At 31.1% G+C, this 15,669-nt stretch overlaps 1 protein-coding gene across 1 annotated transcript in view; it reads right to left on the reverse strand.

The window, feature by feature from the left end:
• The window catches only part of LOC134720728 (phagosome assembly factor 1-like), a 38,835-nt gene that overhangs the window by 4,976 nt on the left and 18,190 nt on the right, over nt 1–15,669 (reverse strand). The window contains exons 4-10 of the mRNA XM_063583188.1: nt 11,422–11,465; nt 7,826–7,905; nt 4,631–4,710; nt 3,130–3,233; nt 2,260–2,372; nt 1,550–1,626; nt 141–281 (exon numbers count right to left, since the gene is read on the reverse strand). Of these exons, the coding sequence (XP_063439258.1) occupies nt 141–281; nt 1,550–1,626; nt 2,260–2,372; nt 3,130–3,233; nt 4,631–4,710; nt 7,826–7,905; nt 11,422–11,465 (639 nt within the window). The remainder of the gene's footprint in view (nt 1–140; nt 282–1,549; nt 1,627–2,259; nt 2,373–3,129; nt 3,234–4,630; nt 4,711–7,825; nt 7,906–11,421; nt 11,466–15,669) is intronic.

Here is a 15,669-nt window from a genome sequence, read left to right on the forward strand (position 1 = left end):
AAAATCCAATTCATATAGAGAAACCTACTAAAATAATACAAATATGGAATAAACTGTGATATCACAATTAATATACAATAAATATTTTGTGCCATGTTGTAAATCTTTCAGAATTGTTTAACCTGTATACCAATACTTACAACACCAAGTGTAAAATAATTAAAGAAATAATCGGAACATTGAGATCGTATCCGCTTGTGAACATAAGGGGAATGAATCTTCATTTTATCTTCTGCTTTATAGTACACCTTTCCAGGACAACCTAAGGCACTAATAACATCCTATAAAGAAAAAAGAATCATGAAGTTGTATTGAATTTATTAAAATAAAATAATGTACATGTATTAGGAAGTCACTAACTCATATGAATATTTACTAGTAATAAAAAATTTGTAAGGGTTCCGTGGAACCCAGTGTCTCGCCTACTTTTGCTGTAAATTGGGGGCTCAACAAAAATGAGGAAAAAAATCAATAAAATTTTCCTCTTAATACCATCTTATGATTGTAAGAAGCTTCTGTCTAGGTTTGGTAAAAATCTTGGATAGTTAATAAATTTAATGAATGTTTTGAAAACTTTAACTGCAAACTGTATGTAATGTTAACTTTAAAGAAAATCCAAGTCCATTTAAAAATAAAATACAGAAAAAATAGAGTTATCTTTTTACAAAATTTACTTCTGGATACTATTTTATGATCATAAAAAAGCTTCTGTCCAAGTTTGGTACACACCCAGGATAGTTTAAGAAAGTTATTAAAATTTTAAAAACTTTAACCACAGAGTGAATGTAATGTTTCCCCGCAGAAAAACTAAGTCCATTTAAGAGTAAAATACGGAAAAAATGGATTTATATTTTTACAAAATTTACTTCTGGATACTATCTTATGATCATAAACAAGCTTCTGTCCAAGTTTGGTACAAACCCAGTGTAGTTTAAGAAAGTTATTAAAATTCTAAAAACTTTAACCACAAAGTGAATGTTATGTTTCCCCGCAGAAAAAACTAAGTCTATTTATAAGTAAAATACGGAAAAAATGGAATTTCTTTTTTACAAAATTTACTTCTGGATACTATCTTATGATCATAAACAAGCTTCTGTCCAAGTTTGGTAGAAATCCAGTATAGTTTAGGAAAGTTATTAAAATTTCAAAAACTTTAACCACAGAGTGAATATTTGTTGACGCCGCCGACGACGGAATGTAGGATCGCTTAGTCTCGCTTTTTCGACTAAAGTCGAAGGCTAGACAAAAATCGTAATTAACCAGAAACAAACTCATTTTTTAGTTTTGATTTACTAGAAAATATTTTAAAAACATGCTATAATCCCTACATTTACCTCTTTTTATTAGCAGTTTTGTTTTACAAAAACAGAAAGATGTTAACTATTTTTTGGCAAGTATTCCATTCTATCTTATTTCTTTGAAGAGCAGTTTCAGAAAGTAAATAGCAGAAAACAGACAAAGGCTACACAAGGGTCTTCAATACAGTCAGAAAATCCTGCATGCAGAGGTTTCAGGTTAGCAATATTAGATAAACATAACAAATTATTACCTGACTGGAATCACCAAACTGTACTATTCTTTCTACTATCTTTTTTCTTGGGTCTATTAATTTACCAGGACCATTTCCTGAAATAAAATATTGTTTTATTGACTCAATCTTATCTACACATTTTTATGCTTAGCACATATATTACAATTCATTACTGTTGAGTCGCTGACCAAGTTTAAAGTCAATCTGTCCAGTTATATTCTGAGAAATGTGTTTTATAGGTTGCTGTCTGATTGATGTATAGCTGCATTCCCTTTTGTTCCTTATATGACTTTCAAATATTCAACTTTGAGTGCCCCTGGTGAAGGTATATCCAGAAAAGCTTTTTTATTAAGTTTTGTTTTCAGAATTGGGCTGAAATGTCTTCTGGTGCACTATCAGTCCAAAAATAATCATCAACTCTGTAGTGAGTAATTCTGTACTGACACAATTTATAACAAACCATTCTAAAATTGTCTGTTTATAAATTTGTAGTAAGGATTCAACTACCTGAGGAAAATTGAACTTAGATGTATATTTTAATAGCCCTTTATTTATTTTGGTTCTTATACACACTTAGATTTCAAATAATCTGTTTTTAATCAAGAAAAGCGCTTCAAAAACATGAAATTTATCAAATAGTTGTTTTCATTTTTTATGATGAACAAATATGCTGTTTATATAATGTATAGACGATAAAATAACACCAAAAAAATATTTACTATACAAACCTTCAGTTACTAGCAAGAACTTTAATCCTTTAGTCACATTTCTTTCCCTTAATACTTCTAAACAATCTAAATAACAGTTCCCATGGAAACAAAGAATGGGCAGTGGAGGTGCTCTGAAAAGAAAAGAAACTAGCAATAAAAGAACAGCATTCTAATGTCCTCATTGGTTTTATCAAGTTCTGAAAAGGGACATTTTTTTTAGTTTATCACAAATATTCAACAACAACAAAAATCTTGAGATTGCTAACTATGTTTTTTTCAGTTTACATGAAATTTCAGTTTCCAAGGAACATTACTCCTGTAAAGATATTTGGTACGCACTGCTCCAAGATCTTGCTGTTATTTACCTTTGATTTAAGTTTCATAAAAATCATACAAGAAATATAGGTTTGAGCATGCTTACAGTGCAATGTTAAATATAAATATCATTCCAAGGGACATAAATCATGAAGAAATATCTGATAATTTACTTACATCAGGAAATCCCTAACTACATTTACTGTATTTTTATTTGTCTAGACAAGAAAAATAAAGGTAAAATTTTGATTTAGCAACAAAGGCCTTTGATATTTTTTTTTTTTGGGTTTTCTATAAATAAGACCATTGGTTTTCCCGTTTGAATGGTTTTACACTAGTCCTTTTTGGGGCCCTTTATAGCTGACTCTTTGGTGGGAGCCAAGGGTCTGTGTTGAAGGTCTGTAATGGATTACTTTTTACACATTGTGACTATGATGGAGAGTTGTCTCATTGGCACTCATACCACATCTTTCTATTAACAATGATAGGTTCCATATAAATTGCATCCCAAAGGGACATAACTTCTGTAGAAATTACTGGCTTTTTTTCTATAAATCATGAAAACTAACTTACTTTGTCTCAACTAAACTACTTCCTGTATATATACACATCCTAGATACAACTGGGGAGGAACCATTAGGAAACTGTAATGATCCTAAACCATGGGCATATTTAGGCTGAAAAACAGATAAATGCTGCTTAGATTGTAATTATATTCAATAAATTAATACATAGAACAGAGCATTTTCCCGTTTCATGCCGAATACAAATAAATTTCATATTTCAAGACACTATACGAATATTGTCTTTATACTGAAATTGAAAAAAAAAATGAAAAATGAAAAAAATAAATAACAAAAATTGTTAAAAAAGGTGTTTGGAATTTCCCTCTTGGGGTACAATTTTGGGGTATTTCCCTTTGAGCGTAGTCCAGGCGATAAGACATTGACATATTAAGGAATTAGAAAGGGAAAATGAACTTAATTAATAACATTTGATAATCATGGTATATAAATAACCAATTTGAAGTCATAAAAGTTTAAATTCATAAAAGTTTGACCATTGTTACTTTACGTTGTCATGGTCGTGACGTGGCGTTGTTGATGAAATACAATAAGGAGGCGGGGCTTATAGGTTAGTTGGGGTCATTGACGTATAAAGCTAACGTTTATACGTATAGCTTTATCTGTATAGTAAAATAGCTGATTGCAGTATAAATAGACAGTTTGTAGGTATCTTTGTTGCTGCATTTCTGGAAAAAAAACACACAAAGAGTCAATTTAAACAAAAAAGTGTCAAAGAACAATGACAAACGCTGCTTAGATTGTAAATGTATGCAAATAAATATGTAGAAATAAACAGTATGCAAGTATCTATGTTGATGTATTTCTGGAAATAAATGCACACAAAAAGTCAACAAAATAATGTCAAACACTAATGACTAACAATCATGATACGAACAAATTTAACTAGAGTTTTAAGGGAACATGCATTATACTATGGTAAGAGTATTAAAGACAATGTATAAGTTTTCTCCAAAACAAGTTGGAAATTTTGTTTTGTTTAAGGACTTAAAATATCTTTTTTTAGAAGACATAAACAATAACACAAATTTTAATTTTTAAACAAAATCTCTGTCTCACTGTGAGGTCTTATTCCAGATCTTCTTTAACCCTTTCCTCCATAATGACGCCTTTTGACGCCACCCCCTTTACTCCATAATGACGCTTTTTGACGCCTGTGTAGTACATTCAGTTGAAACGCTTTGTCTGCAGTAGACTTAATGAAATTTGTATCCAATATAAACAGGAATATCATAAGAATATCTGAATTAAATTTATTTGATGAAATATTTGTTTTTCGTAATGCATTAATACTTTAAAGTATATTTTCAGCATTTCATTGAAAAGTCCTATGCAAATCAAGTATGCAAAAAAAAAAGTTTTAATGGAGGAAAGGGTTAATCAATAAACAAATATATGGTTCTGTCGAGTTTTGCGTTAGAGTGATAACATAACATTTTTTCCCTATATTATTGTTAAAAAACATCAGAACATCATAAATGCTAACTTACCTCAAACTTTGATTCTATGGGAAAATCAAACGATAATCCTCTAAAATTCAACACAAATAATTGCTTCTCAGAGTTGTAAACTGTAAAAGAAACCAAATGTATGAATTTTGGATTAGAGTTATCTTTCTTTATCCATGATAATTAATTTGTATTTATAAGCAACTGATACGATATTAGAAATAGAAAATAAGCTAGAATTTTAATGTATCAATATGTACAGTGCACTTTTTGTGTCTAATAAAAAAAAGTTTACAATGAGAAGTTAAAAGGTTTACAATAACTTTTTTAAACTTTCAACATATAGTTCTTTTGGGAACAGCTGATTTGAAACATTTAAAAACAAAGCTCAATTCAATTTCATTGGAGCAATGGATAGTGTAGAGTGAGGTCATGAAAAACTCATTGCATGCAATTTCAGGCAAAGTATATCCCCACTCATTTTTAGAAATAAGCCAAAAATTCCATGTTAGTTTAAAAACAAAATCAAAAGTATCGTCAAATAGGAAGTAAGATCTGAAAATCGCTTACACAGTACAACAGTTGTACTGTGTAAGCGATTTTCAGATCTTACTTCACTTCTACATGTAATCATTATAAAGATCCAGACCAATTAGCTTATGATTCCTCATTTTAGAAGCTGGGGAGATATATGTGACAACAAAAAATTCTATCAGTACATCTACTTTATTTGAACTTTGGTGGATAGTTGTCTCATTGGCAAATCACCACATGGCCTTATTTTTATGTTATATAAATTCAAAGTATATGTCAAATGTGATTTGTCAAACAGAAATCTAATACTTGCTGAAAAAGTACAACTCATAAAATAAAGTTCCAGACCAAATATCACATATTACAGAAGATGTGTAACAAGAATTGAAAGTTATGGACGGATGAACTGAGAAACACACAGAAAAGTTAATGCATTAAACCACCCACTCTTTGTGTTGGAGTACAATATAATTATCAAAATTAACACCAAATTTTTCTTTTTGAAACCTTAAAAGAATTTCATTCAGTTATATTGGGAATTAATAAAATTGGTCACATAAATAATAAATCCTGGTTCAACATCCTCTTTGTGTCAGTAATGTCAGGCAAATTACATTCCAAGTACAGTACAACCTGCCTAATCCAACACACTGAGGGACCAGAAATAAATGTCAAATTAAGCAGGGTGTCGGAATACTCAGGTTTTTCTACAAGGATAGGCATATTTTGGGACCATGAAAATGTGTCTGTTTAAGCAGGATGTTGGAACATGCAGGTGTCAGATTAGGCAGGTTGCACTGTATAACTTTTATGTTGTGATGTTACACTATTATTTCAAGTTAGGGTGAAGGTTGGTACTTGTTAAAATGTTAAAACCCTTTGCAGTTGTTTGCACCAATCCCAAGTCAGAAACCTGTTGTTCAGTGGTTGTCTTTTGTTGATGTAGTTCATAAGTGTTTCTCATTTCCTGTTTTTTATATACATTAGACCATGGGTTTCCTTGTTTTCATTGTTTTCATTTTTAGGCCCTTTATAACTTGCTGTGTTCTGTGTTGACGACCGTGTTGATCTTTGTTGGTTTACCTTTTTTACAAATTGTAACTTAGATGGAGATTTGACTCATTGGCACTCATACCACATCTTCTAATATCTAATTACACTTTTTTTTAAACACAAAAAAAGACTATCAAAAATTTGTCTTTATCCAACAAAAACAATATCCATGTATTACCATCATCAGAGGCACTTATCATAGGGGAGACAAAAAGTAAGAATATTTTTCTTTATCCAAGATACCAATATTATTCCTAAATTAATTATTCCCCCATCTTTTAGTTACATACTTGTCAATAATGGCAAAATAAACAGTATTATTTACATAATTTAGTTAACAAAGAGCATTTTCACTATGATAACTGATAAATAATAATCTGGTTATAATGACACTCTTAAAGGGTCATATCAATCTGAAGATAGGAGTCGAAAACAATTGTTCATGTGCAATTAAAAAAAACTTAATGCTCATAAGAATTTATAAAAAAATCTTGCATGTCCTTCTCCATGTAAATACTTAATAAACAAATGTACGGGTAGCTAACGGTCTTTGCAATTCTAAAGGTCATTAGACACAAGACAATTCAAGATTTTATTGAACGGAACCTTCTGTCCTCCAGCCTTATAATCTCGATCAATGACTTTTGATGAATACAATTAACCGTCAATATTGTCTACATAAAGAAACAATATTCTTTTTATGTTTTCAAATGATTCTTTCTTTGGAAACTGACGTCTTAATATGAATGAATGGTTACCGTCATATCAATAACTTGGTAAGAATCTTCCAGGCAAGTTCATTACCCAAAATATCAAACATCTTACATGAATAAAATCAAACTTTTGAGTAAACAAACTAATGCCTTAAAGATGAATGACGGTTTATCAACAAAACACATATTGCTATTAACTGTACAATTTCTTAAAATGTAAAATTGGCTCTCAAAATAAATGTCTGCTGCTAAATATACTATGTATTTATAATTATTTGTGGAATACCAATTTTTATTGTCTTCAATAATATTGGTATAGGTAAACTTCAATACAGTACAAATTTTCCATAACTTGAGTTTTACTGTGTATATTGGTGGGTGTTTGTTTAATCTACATTGGTTATAGGTATAGGGGGAGAGTTGAGATCTCACAAAACATATTTAACCCCACTGCATTTTTGCGCCTCAAGTCTGGATTTTGTTAGTATTGTATGTTTCATTTATATATTCCAGAGTTTAGTGCAATTTCAATTTTCATTGAACTTGTACATATTTTGTTTAGGAGCCAGCTGAAGGACACCTCCGGATTGAAGATTTTCTCGCTGTGTTGAAGACCCATTGGTAGCATTCAGCTGTTTTCTGCTCTTTAGTTAGGTTGTTTTCTCTTTGACATACTGCAAACCAACTTATTTTCGCGGATACTTTATTTCGCGTTTTACCCTTACAAGTCAACTAGGCTATTTAATTTCGCGATTTTTTTCATTTAAATGCCTTAGCTTAATATTGAAAGCTACAAGTTTTATATATTCGTAAATATTTATATTCACATTATTTTTCTACTCGCGAAAGTCGCGAAAATAAGTTGGTTGACAGTAATCCCCATTTCCATTCTGAATTTTATTCTGCCTAACCAAACATGCCATGATTAACATCATACCTCCTGGGTGAGTTGCTCCAAAGGACTGGTCTATCTGTTCTATAGTAGGTTGTACTTGTGGGGAGCTGAAGTGGACTCCACTGCAAAAAACAAACAACATGCTGATTAAAATCAATTGTGTAACAAGTCAAAAATGTCAATTGTGTAAATATATCAGTTCATAAACACTTTTGTTAAAACAAAATATGAATGGGTTATTTACTATATAAGACAAAGAATTTTTCATAAACAAATAATTAGGACAAACCTTTCTGTCACTTCTGGATATTCTCTCCAACCCAAAACCAATAGAATTTCTGTAGGAAAACTCAGTAAAAATTGCAACTACACCTTTTAATGTCATGGAGACCCCTATGAATTATTTTTAATGGCAGGCCCGTAGCTAGGAATTTCCAAAGGGGGATTATTTTGCCTCAAAAACTCAACTTTAACATTCACAATTCGAACAGAACTCCCCCTGGCTACGGGTATGAATGGATATTTGAGTTTTTAAAATATACTTATTTTGTCACCAAGATCCATTAAAACAGTTATCTTTGAAGATTTATAATTGAATAAAAATACAGAGCCTGCCACCAAAACCCTTTATCATTAGGGAATCTAGGCTGAATCAAAAAACGTGTTAGACTGTTCAATTTCCATGACATACAAATGAAAAAATATTCATTACCCAAGAGAGCACTTAAACTAATGATTCCAACACACTGTAAACTTGTGTATATCAATAAAATTTATTTATAGCTTATTTATACACGCAACTTTTGTTTATCAGAATGTCTTGTTATTTTATAGTAACGATATAAGGAAATAATCATTGATTAAGCTATATTAATCAAAACAACAGTGCATGTTACTAAATATAGATTATATTTATAGCGAATTCCTTTGGTACTGATCAGCGGGAATCCTTTTTAATGTACAAAAATAATCCTTTTACTTAAGAATAGCTATTTTTATCATCGTGTGGGAAATGTCTTTGGACTTCTTGGCGTTAAATACCTCACTTTTTTGTAAACAAAGGAATATATATATGTTTTACATGTTTTATGGGATATATTAATAAAAGACTACAAAAAAAACGTTTGATTGGGAATTTCATGTCTATATATGTTTATTATGTGTGTATTCTTACAGTTCCTAATAACCAATCTGTGTTTTATAAGTGAGTCAGAAAGAAGCCTTTTTCTTTGCATATATGAATAAAAACAACAAATTTCAAGAACTAAAGGCTCTAAAGAGCCTGTGTCGCTCACCTTGGTATATATATATGTGAATAATAAACAAAAGAAGCAGATAGATTCATGACAAAATTGTGTTTTGGTGATGGTGATGTGTTTGTACATCTTACTTTACTGAACATTTTTGCTGCTTACAATTATCTTTATCTATAATGAACTTGGCCCAGTAGTTTCAGTGGAAAATGTTAGTAAAAATTTACAAATTTATGAAAACAGTTAAAAATTGACTATAAAGGACAATAACTCCTTAGGGGGTCAATTGACCATTTCAGTCATGTTAACTTATTTGTAAATCTTACTTTTCTGAACATTATTGCTGTTTACAGGTTATCTCTATCTATAATAGAATTCAAGATAATAACCAAAAACAGCAAAATCTCCTTAAAATTACCAATTTAGGGGCAGCAACCCAACAACAGGTTGTCCAATTCATCTGAAAATTTCAGTGGCAGATAAATCTTGACCTGATGAACAATTTAACCCCATGTCAGATTTGCTCTACATGCTTTGGTTTTTGAGTTATAAGCCAAAAACTGCATTTTACCCCTATGTTATATTTTTAGCCATGGTGGCCATCTTGGTTGGTTGACCGGGTCACCGGACACATTTAATAAACTAGATACCCCAATGATGATTGTGGCCAAGTTTGGTTTAATTTGGCCTGGTAGTTTCAGAGGAGAAGATTTTTGTAAAAGTTAACAACGATGACGGACAACGACTGACAACTCTGGACGACGACGGACTCTGGACGCCAAGTGATGGGAAAAGCTCACTTGGCCCTTGGGGCCAGGTGAGCTTAAAAATATAAAAGGTCACTGAATCAAAACTGCATTATATCTGTTTCATATTATTATAAAAAAGGACCGGTTCCTAAAATATAATTGGGACATCAGAAATTACTAGGCATTGATGGCTCCTAAACTGTCACATTGGCTAGAAAGAATATTTTCTGATAAATTCTGTTTAATTTGTTTTAATTCATTATTCAATATTCAAAAGACTATTTTTTAATTTATTCTATATTCACAATATTGCAATAAAATGTAGAACTTGCAGTATTAGTATCAAAACTGATATCTTATCATTTGTGATTTATGCTATTTTCAATAAATTCAATTAATTACTCCTGAGACTGACATAACAGAATAAAATAAACAATGATATTTTGAACTTTCATGATTTACTGTGTGGTCTACAGAATCAGAAATGTCCAAATCCTTAAGGATATTGTACAATCATGTAAAATTCATAGGTCAACAAAATAATAATCTGTATTCCTAAAAAATTACCAAATAAAATCAGTTTCAATTTACTAATAAATATCAGGACTGAATAATAAGAAGGAATATTTATTATTAATTGATTAATATGTTATCAATCATAACTTATACAAAATATTCTTTAGAAAAAAATTTAATTTGTTTGCAAACTAAACTTAAAAGCATCTCTGTAAACTTTCAAAACAGATTTGCACAGATTAGAGAATATTTTCTGTTTTAATATGTTTTTCATCGTCAATATACTAAAGCCCCTTTAAATCTTACAGATCTTTTGGACAAAGGCCAAACGGGTGGAAGTAAAAACTCCTAATACATCACTTGAACAAATTATTTAATATTTTCGCAATTTATTATCCAAACTATCCCTGGACAAAGAAACATACATCACACGTGCCTTGACCATCTTCCGTAAAATAACAAAAGATATTAGTTTTGTATTAAAATACAACATTGTATAACAAGTTACATGTCCAGTTTAAGAGGCTAGCCAGAAGTGGACACTTGTTATCAGGCAGATGTCGTTTGAAGTTTTAAGGACAATTTGTATCTAATTAGCATAAATTGAAAAAGAAGCATGTTCTATCTGACCACTCAATTACAGGTGTCCAGGTGACGGGGAAGTGACCGAGATGACCAAAATTCTCATTTGAAATGTTAAAATACTCAATGATTTTAATAGAAATTATATAAATATTAGAAGTTTACAGCCAATCTTAGAATTAATATACAGGTGTTTTATGAAAAACAAAAGGCAAACCTAATGGTTAAATTAAGCAGCCTAGACAAATAGAACTAATATATGCATTACTTAGCATGCTTAGAAAATAGAATCACCTTTGATTACAGTGGATGTGTATACATGTATTTTCATTGGTACCAATTTCTTTGTATTGAGGACAGAATTCTTAATTTCCTGGTTTTGTCAACTTATGCAGACATTGTAAATTTGTAGTTAGTTAAATTTGTTGTTTATAACCCTTTATTCCATTAGATCCATAAAAATCTTTACTTAACTAGTAAAAGTTCATGAACAGTAACTGTTTTTATTTTAGGCAGATAAAACATTATGTATACATACCAATATTTTAACTTGACTTTTCCCAAGTTATTCACTTCAATAACCTGAAAATATAAAAGTTAAAAGGACTTAGACTACATATATAAAAGTAAATATAACAAGCTTTATGCACACACACTCACACTATTTACTGTCTAGATACATCTGAAAATTTCTGGATCCTTCACTGTTCCTTTCTGTATTAATATAAATCTAAAACTTCCAAAACACTGATACATGTAGGTACTACGCTAGTGTTCTCCCTAGGGCATTTTAGCATCATAGTAATGTGATGCTATAATCTTAAATGTGATGCTATCTGAAGTGGTTTTCTTATAGATTATGTTATGGATGTGATGCTTTAATTTTTAGAAACAGGATGGTATTTCAATTTCCCCTGTTTACCAGGATGCTAAATGAAATATCTGGGGAGAACACTGACTATGCTAAAGAAAAAATGTATGTCAGGTACAGAGTTGTCTACCATTTGGTATTAGGTATTTTTGTGGTTTAAGTTAATTTGTAGGCTTAAGAAACTCCGTACAAATTATCATGTTGGGTCAATTAAATGTCTTTTGGTATTGCTACTTTTGTAATGAAAATTATTCTCTAAATGAAATGATGACAATGAGAATGGAAATTCAGATTGAGTCAAAGAGACAGCAACACAAACAACAAGCAGAAAACAGCCAAAGGCCACTAAAGGTTTTCAACATAGCGAGAAAATCCAGTGCACGCTGCACTTGGTGGCTGTCTTGTTCATCTTAGCTAGCAGAGGAGGGGGACTGGATGGTAATCCTTGGGTAGCAAAAATGTGTCTAGTTCTATATGGAATAGATTGTTTTATCCTGTTTCGTCATCAGGACATCACATGTTATGTAAATTCACTTTTCTTAGGAAAGGACAGTTGTTCAATCTCCAAAAATTATCTCCCTTGAAAATATATTTTAACCAGTCTTTGAGTAATCAAGGATTTGTATCTCACTATACAGATCCTTGGATATATGTTCTAGTAGACAAAGTAGCATACATTGTTTGTTGTAACACCTTGTCTTATTTAAATCTGATATTTTAAAGTCAAAGCTCGCCTGTTGAGAATTATTGCTGAAATCCCAGAGACCATGAAAACAGGAATTACAAAACTATCCCTTAACATCAGAACAGGTAATTATAACACTCCATTATTTCCTTATATGGAATAAATAGGGTTGGATTCTACCTTTGTTACATAATTATCAAAACCTAATAAGGTTATTTGATATAAGGAGTACCACATTTCCTTCCAGTAATATTATCTGCGATTCCAATTTAAAATTAAACCAAAAACAGATATTGCAAAATAAACACCCCCAAAACTTTTCCTGATATTAGTCACACATTTTACATAAATATGCAGCTACAATTCCATTTTAATAAACAAGTTCTTTAATACTAAAAATATACATTTTATGGAATAAAGCTATAAACCACAATACAAATTGAGTTTTATGTCGATCGTGGATTAAGAAGTGAACGGAGATTAGGAATGAAGTAAATGATGGTATGACATAAGTATAGTTTCTACGTAATTTACCGCTGAATCCTGATGACAGTTATCAGAGAAGTTATTGAAAGCCATCAACAATTAAAATTTGTAGGATTGTCAATATAATGACTGAGATTATAAACTCTAGAGAATTCTGGGAAAAAAGTCATTATTTCAGTAAAATAAATAAATTCTGAAAGCTATTATCCTTAATAATGAATTAATGATCAAATTATTCCATACCAGAAGCATAATATATTGATTTTTTTTTAACATAGACAACAGTATACGATGACGTTAGAAAAGGGTTCTGTAATAAAAATCTCTGCATTTTTATTTTATGTAAAACCCTTGCAGCCACAGACAATGACACCATCTTTTTTGCTTTTAAATTAAATGATCGACAACGTTTTTTTCCATGACGGAGAATGACAGCAAAAAAATGCTTCAAGGGATAAATGATTTCCAATATTATTTTTTTCATGTCAAGGTCTTGATACAGGAAGTAAAAGTATGAGCATGATGTAAGCATGGAATTCTGGTTAACTTTAATCCAGATGAATATTGGATTAAACAACTTAAAAACCAGAAAATAAACAGAAAATTTAAGTTGAAAAACTTAATCACAAGAAACAAATACAAAGAATCTTGTAACAATAAAAGTTCGAAGACTTCCAAACCATCATATACACATCCTTTACAAAACCAACACATTTTCACTTAACTTTGACAGATGTAATATTAACTAAACTGGAGGGTAAAATTATGCCACCTTTAAACAACTCTTTGAATTATGTTACCTACCCATGTTTTGTAGATTTTGGTATGTAGGTAGGGAACTTATTTACCAACAACATAAGCTATATGTTTTAGAGAACAAAACATGTTAAAGCAGGAAAATTCTTTTTTTTTTTATTTTGAGGCAATTTGTCATATTATTTTTCGGGTAGGCTGCTTTATAGAATCCAGATAGGTATAGGCAACATTTAATTTTAGTTTTACCCTAATGACAGCTTTAGAAAAGGGTATAAAAAAACAAAATGTATATTTTATTCAAATTAACAATTTCAGAGATATTCAAAAATAATCAAACATTTTGATCATTTTCTTTTCAAAATTTATACTCTCCTTAAAAGAGTGCACTTAATTAAGAACTCCATATGAAATGCTAATTATCCATCAAACTTATGGTCATTATTTTTTCATATCCCGAATAAATAGAGTGGCAGGTGGACAGCTGAGAAGTCTATTGTCCTGAGATGACCACTGGCTAGTTTATGTCCAAATTAACCTTCTACCCCTAAACTGACCATACTTTAGCCACTTGAAGTGAGCAAAAGTCAACAATATTTCTTCTTTGTATAATAAAAATGTGAAGTTTACTGTTGTGATTTTTTATCTAAACAACTGGACCTTCATTAATAAGACCAGTGGTCACTTTCATTAAATTTCGGACAAAAAGAAAGGTCATCAGTGAACGTGGTCTTGGATGACCTTAACAGGAGGTCAGTCCAATAAATGCATAAATTGACTGTATCAAACTAATATTTATTTCTTTTTTATACAAATAATATCATCTGTTTGTTCCATCAATCAGGCCCAGCTTCTTTGTTAATCTTTAAAAAAAAAACACCACCCAAATTTCTTTTAAATACATTTATAATCAGTTATAATACAAAAAAAAATATCATATTTAGCTTTGTCGCTCTGTAGCTTCAAAACCTTTACTTTCAAATACCCAAAAAATTCTGAAAACATGTTTTATTGTCTCTTTTGTTAACTATATTAGATTACATGACTTCTTTTAATGTGAGTTTACTGTACATATTGATGTGTGTTTGTTATTCCTATATTAATTGATTGGTTGATTGTTGGTTGCTTAATGTCCAGTGGCAAATATTTCTTACATATTCATGACAAGAACAAGTTTATAATAATACAATAGGTTGATCTTGTCATAATAGAGGCCATTTGGGATGATAGTTGGGGAAATTTTAACTGCCACTGGAAAATGAGGGTATATTGGATAGGGACAGAAATTTTGCCCTGCAACAGGCCACCTACGACTCCTCAAAGACTTGTTGCAAGGGTTCTTAACATGCAAAGAGTGTGGCACTCTCTTTTCACGAGGTATCAGATTAAATGTCCCCAGTCTGACCGGATGTGACTGCGAACTGGAAACATCCCGCACAACCAAACGAATGCCTGACTATGGCAAGTGCTTTACTGCCAGTCCGAAGAAGACCAAGTGACCATATTACTATTCCCCAGTCACCCTTGGGGGTATTCCTATTTGGCTTGAGGTATAGGGGGATGGGGAGATCTCACAAAACATGTTTAAGTCCCGCCACATGTTTGTCCCTATCCAGTCCGGAGCCTCTGGTCTTTATTAGTCTTGTATGATTTTCATTTTTAGTTCATTATTTGTTTTGGAGTTAAGTATGGCCCCCGTTATCACTGAACTAGTACACATTTTTATTTAGAGGTCAGCTGTTCTTCCTGTGTTGAAGACCCATTGGTGGACTTTGGTTGTTTTTTGCTCTTTGGTGGGGTTGTTGTCTCTTTGACATATTCCCAATTTTCTTTCTCAATTTTAGTAACATTGAAAGTAAAATTCTTTAACAATTTTAAGTCCTGTGATTCCAGATGAGGGTGATATAACTTCTTATCTTACCTCCTATACATTTCTAGGAATATGATTGGTTAAAAGCCACCTTGTGGAGGCCGTGTATATTCAATATTAT

The sequence above is a fragment of the Mytilus trossulus genome, chromosome 6 (genome assembly GCF_036588685.1).
Source record: "Mytilus trossulus isolate FHL-02 chromosome 6, PNRI_Mtr1.1.1.hap1, whole genome shotgun sequence".
Taxonomy (NCBI): Eukaryota; Metazoa; Mollusca; class Bivalvia; order Mytilida; family Mytilidae; genus Mytilus; species Mytilus trossulus.